This window comes from Cryptomeria japonica, chromosome 1 (assembly GCF_030272615.1).
Source record: "Cryptomeria japonica chromosome 1, Sugi_1.0, whole genome shotgun sequence".
In the NCBI taxonomy this organism is placed as follows: Eukaryota; Viridiplantae; Streptophyta; class Pinopsida; order Cupressales; family Cupressaceae; genus Cryptomeria; species Cryptomeria japonica.
The window spans coordinates 683,812,442-683,825,221 of NC_081405.1; the positions used below are offsets into that span (position 1 = coordinate 683,812,442).

The 12,780-nt window shown below is 36.1% G+C and overlaps 1 protein-coding gene across 2 annotated transcripts; it reads right to left on the minus strand.

Moving 5' to 3' along the window:
• Positions 1-417: 417 nt before the first annotated feature.
• LOC131048856 (protein TPR3) lies at positions 418-11,994 on the minus strand. 2 transcript variants are annotated; one of them, XM_057982934.2, is made up of 26 exons: positions 11,703-11,993; positions 10,628-11,045; positions 10,219-10,398; positions 9,024-9,137; positions 8,764-8,922; positions 8,335-8,512; positions 8,095-8,218; positions 7,769-7,887; positions 7,454-7,592; positions 6,709-6,818; positions 6,522-6,591; positions 6,251-6,324; positions 4,987-5,082; positions 4,774-4,869; positions 4,512-4,639; positions 4,196-4,430; positions 3,879-4,043; positions 3,702-3,800; positions 3,352-3,498; positions 2,993-3,103; positions 2,688-2,867; positions 2,464-2,592; positions 2,268-2,363; positions 1,968-2,156; positions 1,687-1,856; positions 418-1,271 (listed from the first exon to the last, which is right to left on the minus strand). In XM_057982934.2, exons 2-26 carry the CDS (start codon positions 10,705-10,707, stop codon positions 1,058-1,060), a joined length of 3,402 nt encoding a protein of 1,133 aa, XP_057838917.2. In that variant the 5' UTR covers positions 10,708-11,045; positions 11,703-11,993; the 3' UTR covers positions 418-1,057. The 2 variants fall into 2 exon arrangements, with proteins under 2 accessions (XP_057838917.2, XP_057838916.2); XM_057982933.2 differs by having other exon boundaries at positions 4,196-4,639; positions 11,703-11,994.
• Positions 11,995-12,780: the final 786 nt, after the last annotated feature.

The window sequence follows — 12,780 nt, forward strand, 5'->3', positions numbered from 1 at the left end:
GTGCAAAAATATAATTTCCAATCAAAGAAAGTTCTAAACAATTGGTAAAAAAAAATTGGGCTAGAACATTTTTTGACATAATGAAATAATCCAATGAATGATAAGAGGTCCAACGACTAGGAAATCCATGCTTGAAGCATTAAGATTTAATGCTAGTGAAAGAAATCTAAATTTGCAAAATGATGAAAGAGATGCAAGGGGATTAATACAAATTCATCGAAATTCGATACTGAACTAATTCATATCCTTTCCTCATTTTTTCACATTTAAGCAGGAAATCACAAAATTAGTTCTTTGAATCCAAAATCTCAAAACCTGCAGCGATCAATGATTAATTACAAGCTTCTTCAAATTTATAAATATTGGCAAAAAATTAACAATGAGATTCAAATATGAACATGTATACTGATATGAATGTAAACATAAGAAAGGCTGGTAAATCTTGATGCTTCAAACTCAAAATACAATGTACAAAATATCCATGTAAACAAGAAAATCTGTAACACTTTGTATGCACAAGTTACTGACAGGACTAATTCCAGTCTTCTTGGGAAACAAATACAATGCTTCTTTTCATGAAACAGCTCATTGAACCTAATTTCCAAGTACAATTATTGACTAATTTGGGTAGCATCCAAAATCTATTCTTACACTAAATAATTAAACAGTACAAAGCCTTGAGAGAATATATGGCATAAACGACATATAGATTCTTCCCTTGTATAAAAGGATCAAGCAGGTTAAGGATCCCGTGGAAAGAATGAATGCAACTTAGAGTTTGAAAGGACTCGGGCCATCATAAAAAACAAAAGGCTCTTTCTACTCCTTCCTTAGCCCATCTATAACAAGAATACATTTTCAAGTGAAGAGGGGAATTTAGGAAGCTTCTAGTTCATGGAAGTCTGCACAGCTTCTGATGAATGTACAAATTCAAAAGCAGTAGTTGAAAACGGTCAACTTGAAATGGAGGATCTCGCCTTTAATATGTGATCACCTCCCTGTAATATTTAAGAATGCACAGTTGCAACGTTTAAGTCATTGTAACAAATAACATCACTCACCTAGGGCCTTGCTCTGGACCTGGTGTTCCGGCTTTTGGTACAACAAGAGGAATGCTACTCACTGACCCATTTTCAATAGGTGGCCCAGTGCCCCACTTTCCTTCTGATTCTGGGGGCTCCATAACAATTACACTACCATCCGTCAACCCAAGAGAAAATTGGTTTGGCTCGGAAGGATGCGCTGCAACAACAAGGGGGTATACAGTAGAGCTGCATATATAATTACAAATCAGACAAAGAATGTTAGACAAAACTCAGCGAAAAAGGCTAATCCTTACCATTTCCACTTTCCATATGAATAAGATTTAACTAATTACAAAGAACTTCTGGATATGGATCCCTCCCAAAATACCAAACCATGGTTTTCGGAAAGCTTATCCAACTCCCTTACTCTTTATTCACACATACTTGCTCTAGACTTGCTAAAATGTAAAGACACCAAGAAAGACTAATGGCTATGTTCTTTTTACTATAACCGGCCAGTTTTTGTCACATGCAATTTCAAGTTTAGAGCTCAATTGATATGTTGCATTTTTTGTTTTCCACAATGAGCAATCATGCATAATATGTTCTTATATTACGGTCAGCATTGAAGCACAACTTCTATGATTTTAACTCAACTCACATGGAATTGGAAGGAAGATAAGCTGAGGCAGAAATTCGACATCTTAGTTTAAGTGTTTCAGCTTGGAAAACTCCAATGGCACCATCACAGAAGCTTGCATATATTAGGTGGCTATCACAGGAATATGTAGCATTTGATATTGGGGTGGAGAGGGAATCATGGGGAACCCACTGCCATCAACCAACACACAAACTAGTTAGGCAATTCTAAACTGAAACTGATAAAAACAAAAAGATAATCTGGCATAACAGGAATAGAATATAAAAAGGAATAATGCTTACCTGTTTGATGCGTTCAAGTTTTGATGCTTCGTAGATGGCAAGCTGAGTTTCGTGTACGGCCAAGAAATGTATTTGATCCTGGTGAAACTGTACTCGAGTCCCTGCTTGAAGTGAGGGTGATCTACCCACTGGAAGCTGTAATAACTTACTTTTGTGCTTTTCCCAGGTATCTATTCCCCATACACAAAGCTGCAAATCCACATTCCAAGAGTTATTTCACTGGCTTGAATCTAGGTTTCATATTTGTATCACAACAAGCAGCTCAAAATAATCATATCGATATCACAATTACTGAATTACCTGTGCATCTGCTCCTGATGACACAAGCACATTCAATACGTGTGAGAAAGCAAGTCCTGTTATTCTTTTTTGGTGTCCCTTGAGCTTGGTTTTTACCTGAATTCCAATGCACATTCAATTAAAAATATGTTTTTGAATAATACTAGCTCCAAAACAATGAAGACCATATGAAGTTTATCGGTAGCTGAGGAAGGACCTCATCCACTCTAACATTATAGATTTGAATCGTTGAGTCTTCCATTCCAATGGCAATTATGTTATTGTCTTGAGGATGGAAAGCAAGGAATGTTGCTGCTGGAGGTGGTGCCATGAATGTCGTCATTGTCTGTGGTGGAAAAACAGATCAGTGTAGGCATATTACAGAGCCATACAATCCTCAAGGATGTTAGAAAACTTGTCATGTTAATTATAAATCATTACCTTGAACGTCATCATATTGAAAAGAGAAACCTTTCCACCTGAGGCTGACATAACATAAGAATCATTCTTTGATAATGCAAAGCAAGGCACGGCATCTTCTGGGTTTGTATCATTTATGTCATTGGTCATAAGTATACCACTAGCAGGTTGCCATAACTGAGGAGGGACACTGGCAGTTGCCTATCAATCAAAACAATCAACAAGCACATTAAGAAGGCATTAAAGATGCAAGGTACTTCTAGTTGTCTTTCGCAAAACTGAACAATGGTATGAAATTCACAAAAACCTCCCAACAGCAGGATCACCTTGCCACTAGAGTTACGTTCATTGCGCTGCCATTTCCAAAGCTTATGAACCGCATTGGAAGCCAGAGCAAGAATTGCAACTCCTGAATTAGTATATATTAACCTTGAAACCTGCAATCATATGGAGGAGTGAAATAGATAACACAATTAATGCACCATTCAAGAAAGATAATAATTGGAATTTGTTTGTTAACAAATGAATGTTTAAGAAAATAGTAATTGCTTATGCAGAAAACATGTGCTGATTGCCTATGCTGACAGATCTCAGTATAGTAGTTCCCACTGTGAATGATGATGTTGTAAAATCTGTACAAAATACTTCTAAATCATGAATTTCAAACTTGGGAAGAAATGTATACCTTGCTTGTTGGTAAGTTATCAGGAAGTTTTTGACATCGGCACTGGCCAGGTTCAGATATTTCAGTCAATTTCCAGCTTTTACTCTTTTCTACTGCTTCTTCAATCACTCTGACTTTCACCTCCCCGACACTTCTGGTGTCTCCATTCTAGGATATAATATATAATCAATACATGTATATCATTTCCAAAATGTTTATTAAAAATGGGAATCATCTTATCTGTTCTATGATGCATTTGGCCCATTAAGATACTTGAAGGTATTATCAAAAATATCTATGATGTCCAATATTATTTGCCCTAATCAAATAAGAAAATAATAGGCTCAATAATGCTAATCATCAAAATGTACCAGTCCAGACATCGAAACAGAAGGGCCCCCTCTTTCACTTCCTAGTGCTGTTGATACTGGATTTGCACCAACAATAGCAAGTGCATTTCCCGAAGCCACCTGCAGAATATCTCCTTATTAATGTTGTTATGAGCTGTAAATAATAATTTGCAAACAGTTGCACACAAAAATAGATACCTTTGCAAGAGGTTCAGGAGGCATCCTAGCAACATCAAGCGAGCGGTTCTCAAATGTGCGCAACAATCTCAACCCATCAGCATTTGCTAGGATTTTAATGCCATTGTCATTGGTTGAAACAGCCAGCAAGGATCCATCCTTATTGAAACGAAGGCGTGGACTAGCCTACAGAAAGATCCGAAACAAAATATTTGGCCAAGAGTGTCTTCTTATCAAAATTCATGCACTGATAGATCTACTGCTAAAGGAAAAATAGATAAAGTGTGGTCTAGTAACTGTATATGCTGCAAATGTAAAAACTGCTTCTTTAACCATACCAGCAAACCGCCGTCAGCATCAATTGTAGTCAATAGGTTTGTGTTGTCCATGTCCCAAAACTTAATCATATATTCATCTCCAGCAGCCAAGAAGCGGTTTCTAGTGGTGTCAAATTGTACAACACCCAATGAGCGCTTGTGGAATCCTTTATAAGTTCGCTTAATTGCTCCTTCACTTTCATTCCATTCAACAAGATATGAATCTCCCTCTTTGCTTGTCCCACAAGAAAAGAGCCTGCGGAAAGAAAAGAGGTTATAAGCAAATGGCCAAACCGAAACAGAGAAAAAAAGATGAAAGTGCTTTAACCAATCAGACCTTGATCCATCAGCACTGTAGGCCATTGTGGTGCACCATTGTCCAGGTGCATCATAATCGACCCTTGAGCCCATATTGTCATATAACCATGCTTTTATTTTCCCATCAAGGGCCGTTGAAAAAATAAACTGATATAAAAGCACCAAACAAATTAGTTCTACTTTTCAGTTCAGGGGATGCTGAATTATTGAAGGGAAAATTATCATTTCACTTTCCTCCATGCATACCCAATCCATCTGTATCAAAATATAGGATGTCTGACCTGAATACTTTCTTTATGATGAGGGCATACTGAATACACTGGTGCTTCATGACCCTCAAAAGTATATAACTTACGGCCAGAGATTGCATCCCAAACCTGCATGTAAAAATGACATATTAGTAAACAAAAAACTCAAATTAATTAATTCCCAACAAAATATAAAAAATCATTTTCAGAGAAATCGTTTCAGAGTAACAGGTACTTTTCTCAGACCTTGATTGTTTTGTCGTCTCCACATGTAATAATGCATAGTTGTTTGTTAGGGTGTGCAAAAGAAAGGTCATTGACACCTCCAACATGTGCATCAATCTGTTCATAGCAAAAACTTATTGCAATGAATATGAAGAATTAAAATGGACTTGTATAACAAACAGATCTCATGAACAACAACCAATAGAGAAGCTATATTCTTTACTTATTTAATAGACTCAACTGAAGATTCTATTGTCAAAACCACACCACCCTAGAGCTCCAATGACATGGCAGGTATGCATTTGATCTCATGGGCAACAAACAAGAGAGAAGCTCAACTAATTACTAATTTAATGCACCGCATGAAACTCATATCAAAACCACCTTAGAGCTCAAGCAATGTGACAAGTATAGATATGAATTTGGTCATTTGGACCATATGTGAGTAAAACTTGTGTTATGGTTCAGGTAATGCAGATATGATCCCACTTTGCATTTGACTGAGTAAATAAGTTTGATGTCACTTAAAAAGTTAAAGGTTAAATAGAAATGCAGAATGCTAAGAACAAGACAATCAATATTAATTGAAAATGACTAGTGGAAGTTGATACTCGTCTGTGTAAAAACTTCCGTCTCAGTTCAAATAAAAGCTATCCTGCTATCAGCAAAAAACAATCTGCAACAATTGTCTACATAAGGTGTTCCCATTTAACAGTATAAATAACTATGTACATTGTACAATATAAACTACTATTTCCAAATCATTCATGGATTTAGTAACCTCCAAATTTATTTAACCATTTAACCATAAATACCAACAAATGAGAAAAAGAGAATATGTGCACTGTAGATATGCCCCCTGTGAACTTTTACTTCATGTCACAGAACCCTAATTAACAAAATCTTGCAATTCCATTTGCACTTGGAAATAGATGCTTTTGTATTATTTATCTTTTGTATTATTTATGCAAGCTCCAAAATTAAGTGAGCATGCGTATGTGCTTGTGTGCATGTGCATGTGTACTAATTTCCCTCCAAAAAAAAATTCATATTACTTATTGTAGTACATCCATATCTTATTGAAACCATACGTTCCTAGTAAATGTGATCAAGATGGCTTAGCTTAAAAATGCATTTCAGTAATGCAGGAAAGAACTAGTTGCAGAAAATTAAAATAGAAATATGTACCTATTTAAACTAATATATTTGAGAAAAACTAGCGCTTGTTATGCTTCAATTCTACATTGGCATCCAAATAAAAACGTAAAGCAAATTGGTCAAATACCTCTAAGTGATGTCGCAGATCACTGCCACCATGGTAGGTATATATATGCACTATGTGCTTTGAATATGCAACCCCTGTTGATACAAAAGCAATCAGAAGCTATGTATGCTAGAATAATGTTTATTTAGCAAAAACATTCTCTCCATGTATGTTCAAGCTAACCACTTTGACATATAACAGCAGTCAGAAGCCGTGTAAGCTAGAACAATATTTATTTAGTGAAAAGATTATCTCCATGTATGTTCAAACTAGCTACTTTGTAAACACCTACCAAATAAAGTGCCATCTGGGCTCCATATAACACGGTTAACAGATACAGGAGGATCCTTGACAATTGCTGCCTGCATCACCAATAAAGACATTCACTTAGCTAAGTGCATATAAATTGAATAGTGAATACAGGAAAGAGCGTATCATAAAATGTTTAAACCAAGGACTGAAAAAAGTGACAACAGTACCTGCATTGTAACACTACAACGTTCAAGTTCCCAAACCTTGAAATTTCGGGAAGCCAATCTTTCCCGTGAACCCAGTTCCCATATACTTATGTCACCCACATTTGTACCCACTGCAACACTCACAAGAAAACAATACTAGGTGACACAACACTCGTGTCTGAAAGCAAGATTAGGAAATGCTATTCTAGTCTTAAATTGGATATAATATTAAAACCAGTTAAAAATTGTATACTAAGGGAGACAAAACAATACTAGGTGACACAACACTCGAGTCTGAAAGCAAGATTAGGAAATGCTATTCTAGTCTTCAATTGGATATAATATTAAAACCAGTTAAAAATTGTATACTAAGGGAGACTGGCAATACAGAAATGGTAAAGATTAGTCACAAAAAATGCATACTTCTAGTGACAGTGGGATCGAATAATAGAGATTTTGAAAAGAAATTTAAAATAAATCAAATATCAAATCACTTATTAAAAACAATAAATCAGAGACCAAATAGGTTAGGACTTGACAAATCCCATGGTGTAGGCAAGATTGCCTATAATGGAAAATACAAGCATCTCAAAGGAAAAAGCAGCAACTAATTTCCTAACCATATACAACATATAGTCAATAACATTATTATCAGCCTCAGAAATGCTGCACATAAAAGATTTCTGGTTCTGCATGGCAATCCATAATGCACAACTGCATGGCATAAGTTTACATAAGTTCTTTCAAGACGAATATATTGCCATACCTAGGAGTATAGCTTGGTGCACAGGGTGAAAATCCATGCTCATTATGCAAGATCCCTGGCTTAAAGTTGAAGCTACATTCGTAGGGAGATCATCTTGTGAGTACATGCATTGAAGATGATTTGTCCCATGATAACTAACCTGCAACAAGTTAATGTGTATGCATGTCAGAAACAATATGTGGAAAAGTAACATTTTTTATTTATTTCAAATGCAAAACCCTGTACTATATATTTAAAAATGTAGCTCTTCTCCACACAAATCAGCCAAAAGACATGGCTTACTAATTAAAGAGTGAGATAAGGTTTTTAAAATACCTCCTCGCCTGGCTGGGCACTTGGCCTTGCTCGTTTCAAGAGATGCTCAGAATCCCCAGATTGATAATCAACTGTTGGAGTATTTACTGGAGGGGTCCTTGGACGCTTAACAAGAGCAGCTAAAGAAGAAAATTTGGCAAAAAACATTATTAAGTACTGGCAACAAAGAAGAGCAAATGAAGTACAATAGAGTACACAGACCATACACATACAAAATATCCATTTTTTTATAATGACAAGTTTACAACCATAATTGAGAAGTTAGGTCAAATTTCAGCAAAGTTACATGATATTGAACCAATCATAGTATAGTAGAAACAATTTACCTGCATTTGTTCCAGTACTAAGTCCCACAGGTCCTGCCGACAGACCAGGATGGACCACAGGGGCAGGATTAGCCATCCAACCTGTAAGGGAATTAGAAGGATTGCTAGGCGTTGGCTGGAATGGCTGGTTAGCAACACACAAGAGGATATCAGATTGAATTCAGAACACAAACAGCAAATTAGAAGTTAATGAAATGTCATTTTCAAAAGTAAAATAAAAATAGGTCCAGATTCAATTACAGTATGACTAGTTACTGGTGGGGGAAATGGTGTTGCTTTAGCAAATGCTCCCATAAAATTGTTTGCAGGCGGTGGGGGACGTGCTCCATTTTGTTGTCCACAATTATGATCAACAAAAAGGGTTTTTATGTCAGGATTAGGCCTTGGGTTTTTGCAGAGCTGATGCTGCCAATTCAAACTGCAAAAATTGAACAAGTAAAACAACCCATGTAAGTTACAACTACTGTAAAATACCTGGAGAGCCAAAGTCTGGATTCAAATAGAAAGATTCACAGATTAAATGAAGGTTAATAATGTGCAACTGTGAAAGTGTATTCCTCATATCAGAGTAACATGACATGTTAAAAAGAAAAAGACAAATTTTCTGTATGCTAGTATTGCCAAACTGAACAACAGTGAAAAGCTAACACACTAAATTTTAAGACATACCTTTGATTGATAAGTGTCCGCAATCGAGATGCTTTAAGCCCAGGAAATTGCAACTTCTCTCGAAACAGGGGATTAGCTTCTATAAGTTTTTTGAGTTCTAATAACATAATGTTTCTAGCTGATTTGGTCTCCCCATACTTCGAAAGCTGTTCATTTTCTCTGCTCGGTGTCAAGAAGACAATGTCAGCAAATATGACAATAAAAGAAATCCTTTAACACAGGATTATTTTACACCAAAGTATGTTTGAAAAACTAAGTACCTGAAGTTATCTAAGGTGAGGAGTTGTGTAATCTCCTTGTACAGTTCCTCGTTGAATGAAGAAAATACTTTCAAGTCTTTTACTAATATTTCTACTGCCCTGGCTCTGTCTGACCTGAAATCACAAGAATATGAAAAATATAAAAAATGACTCTCTTTGACATATATTTCAGGTCTAAAGAACACAGCTGTTGCACTCACTACCCGCTCATACTTCAATTCATTAGTGACCATCACTAATGGAATTATGACCTAGGCTAGTTTTGTATTGAATATTGTCTCTAACACAAACTCTTCTTTATAACAGTCAGAAGGACATCTAGAAATATAGCTAGTAGGCATACACGGACAGACACACCATTTCAAATCAAGGTACGGTGATACATGAATAAACCTATGACCATATTATATATATGCTGCCATCAGGAGAGATGAGTTTGGTTATGGAACTGGATACTGTTCCTGTAACCAAATTTCCCAGTGAGTGTGTATAACAATTTCAGATTTTGAATAATCCAAACCACAAAAAAATGTCTTCAATAATATATTATCTTAAGAGTTGCACACCTTCAACCGGAATTTTTCTTCAAAATCGTATCAATTTAAGCTAGCATACAAACAGTTGGACAAGGATGAATATCATCTGGCAGGAGTTGCCTGCTGCACATTTGCTCTCTTATTTGCCACATTAATTGGGTACAGAATACCTGCTGTTTGCTTTGCACCATTATATGTTCTGGGTAAGAAAAACATATGCTAGGTAATATTCATTCTCAGCATAACCAAATGTGTCTAGGTATATATATATACCTTGCACTTGTAAATTGTCAAACCATTGTACTTATCTAATTAATTATCCCAGTATTATTAGGATTCACCTCTAGCTCATCATTCCACATTCGGTTCATTTATCAACTATACTTCACAAAACTGAATTTCTTTTCTGATGGAAAAGAACCAATAAGCTCAACCCAAAATAATCTAGTAACTCGGACAAAATAATTCCTGTTTTTGACTATCAATACATATACAAGGTATCAGAGCCTTTCGAATTCTCCCAAAAAGGAAGTACACTACACGGAATTAGCTCAAATTGTATGTGCTTTTGTCATCCCATAAATCCTACAAGGTCTCCAATGGATATTAATAGGAAAAAATCATTTCAGTATATAATAACTAAGAGGCAGAGAACTTACTTATCCAATGCTTCTAAATATTTCTGCTTCCTGATTTCAAAAAATATCTTCATCGAATACCGATTGTCATCAACTTTGGTGAAACCAGAGAGGTATCTCTCAACCTCATCCCACTCCCCGCTCAGGACCTGGTCCTCAAAATACTTCATGTTGAAGAAAAATCCCGACTCCTGCTCCAACCTATGCAGAAATTCATACAAAAGATCAGAAAACTAACAGCATTCAATAAAATACGAAAAAACTCTAAACTTCTACACGTAAACATTTTCCATTTATATGTCTGGAATCAACTGCGTTCTATGATCTTTTTACTTTCTTTTAAAAAAAGGTAAGAGTGGAGAAACATACGCACACAGTTTATGCAGAAGAACTTTAACCAAAATGAAAGAATTAAAAAAAATCTACTCACTTGTGAACACTTTCCTTGAATTTCTCCTCATCCAGAAACTGCAGAATAAGAAAAACGAGCTCTCTGCTGAGCGAAGTCATTGCTGCCTCAATATTTTGTCCCCGAACAAGACCTTAAATAACTTTTACTCCTCCGACAAAGAGTTTGACAATTCTCTTTTCATAGTCTACGAGAAACTTTATTTTCCTTTTCCCTTTAAAAATGCTGCAAGCACGTTATCGGAAAAGTATGAAACCCCTTAAACTTGCCCAAAACTTACATTTGGCCTCAGTCTTACAAAGCTCCTCACAGAAAAAGGGGCCGCTAGCCCAAAACACCTTGAACTAACAGATCTAGAGCCACAAAGATCGATCAAACGGCCACAACCACTTAATCAACGCTCCAAAAGCTCTGATACAGGAACGGCCGAAGCAAGACCCTAACAAAAACACACCAAAAAGAAAACAATACAAAGCCTCAACGCTAAGACAAGAAGCCAAAAACTCATCCCTAGGGTTTAAACTTTTCAACTCCAAAACTTTGAGTTATTCACGCATTCAAAACCTCAAAACACGACAAAGATGCACAAAAAAATCACGTTTGAAAAAATTTATTGTAAGAACTTTGAGACTATGAATAAAGCGTTTTAAGGAACCAAATCATACGCTATTTAACTTTTTTTCGCAATATTTACTGCGCCTCCGAGCTTTTAACAGTTTTTCGTCGAAAATTGCAGACCTTGTAAAGCAAATCCTTTGACTTAAAAAAACACGCTGAAGGAAACTAAATCAGAAACTCTTTTAGCCCATTCTGAACATTATTAACCGTACACACGAATTTTTAAGCCTCTTTTCATCTAAAATTCCAAAACTTCAAAGCCAAAACTCTAAACTGTCTAATAACACGCTGTACGAAACCAAATCAGACAATATGTAACTCCTTGCACACAATATTTTCCTCTAGCTTCTAATTTCCAGCAGTTTTTCGTCGAAAATTTCCAAACTTTCGCAAAGAAATACAACAAACTTTAAAACAACACCATATACGAAACCAAATCAGACAATACTCAGCTTGTTCGACTACAGATTCTCCGTACCTGTAAACTGTAGGTCTGAAAGCAAAATCTTCAAAACATTGCTCCAAAATTTCTATCGTAATCCGCCCCCCCCCTTTCCGGCCTACCTCCTCGGTCGGCGTCGGCGCTGCAACTCTTTCTCGCGTACGAATCCTCAGCAGCACTGTGCGTCGGTCGGTCGTGAAACTTTAGATTCACTGCAGCGCAAGGATATTTGTCCAAAACCTGGCGCGGACGTGGTTCGAACCCGCAACCTTGGATTTCCCAGGACGCTGAAAAGAGAAGGAACGGAGGAAGAAGATTATATCAGGAATGAAAACAAAACATCTCCGAACAACTGGCCGGTGTTATCCCGTCACTGTCCTTATCATTTTATAAGCTGTCTGCCTTATCAGAGACTCTGATCTCCCTATCATTCGATAAAGAATCGATTTTGTCGCTTCACATCGTCAGTGTAGGAATCCGTGCTGCCGCCGGCGGTATAAATCGGCGACGGCAAACTTTCACTTTTTCCGTCAACTTCACCTAACCCCACCCCTAGTGTTAACTTTAATTCCAGCTCGGGGTTAGGGTTTCTTTTGTTCAGTAAAAGTTGGTGCCCGGCACGTAAAAAGTAGAAAAAAATGTGTGATATTTAGAGTGACCGCAAGTCTTTTTTTAATATTTGATTAAACCTGTCACAAATGAGAAAAAGACAGAATATTCCAAATAAGAAAAAAACAAATTAGAGAAAATTTTGAAACGATTTAAGTAAACATTTTAGGTTATCATTCTTCAATAATAGGTGTGAGATAATCTACCTAACTTGTAAGACATGGTTTGTGGGTTGAACTCATCTAAAAGTCTTTGTATTTGTGATTTTTGTTTTTTAAATGTTTCATTATATTTTATGATGGATTCAAACTCGATCTAATTTTAGTTTATAATAATAAGATTTTATTTTTGTTATTTAATAAGTTTCTTAATCAGATTTATTGTTTTATTGCATCATCTTTATGTTCATGTATTATATATATATTTGTTTTATTTGTATATTTATGACATCCATAAATGCACATTCTTCTATGTATTTTATTTTCACATTGACTTGGTCATGTCT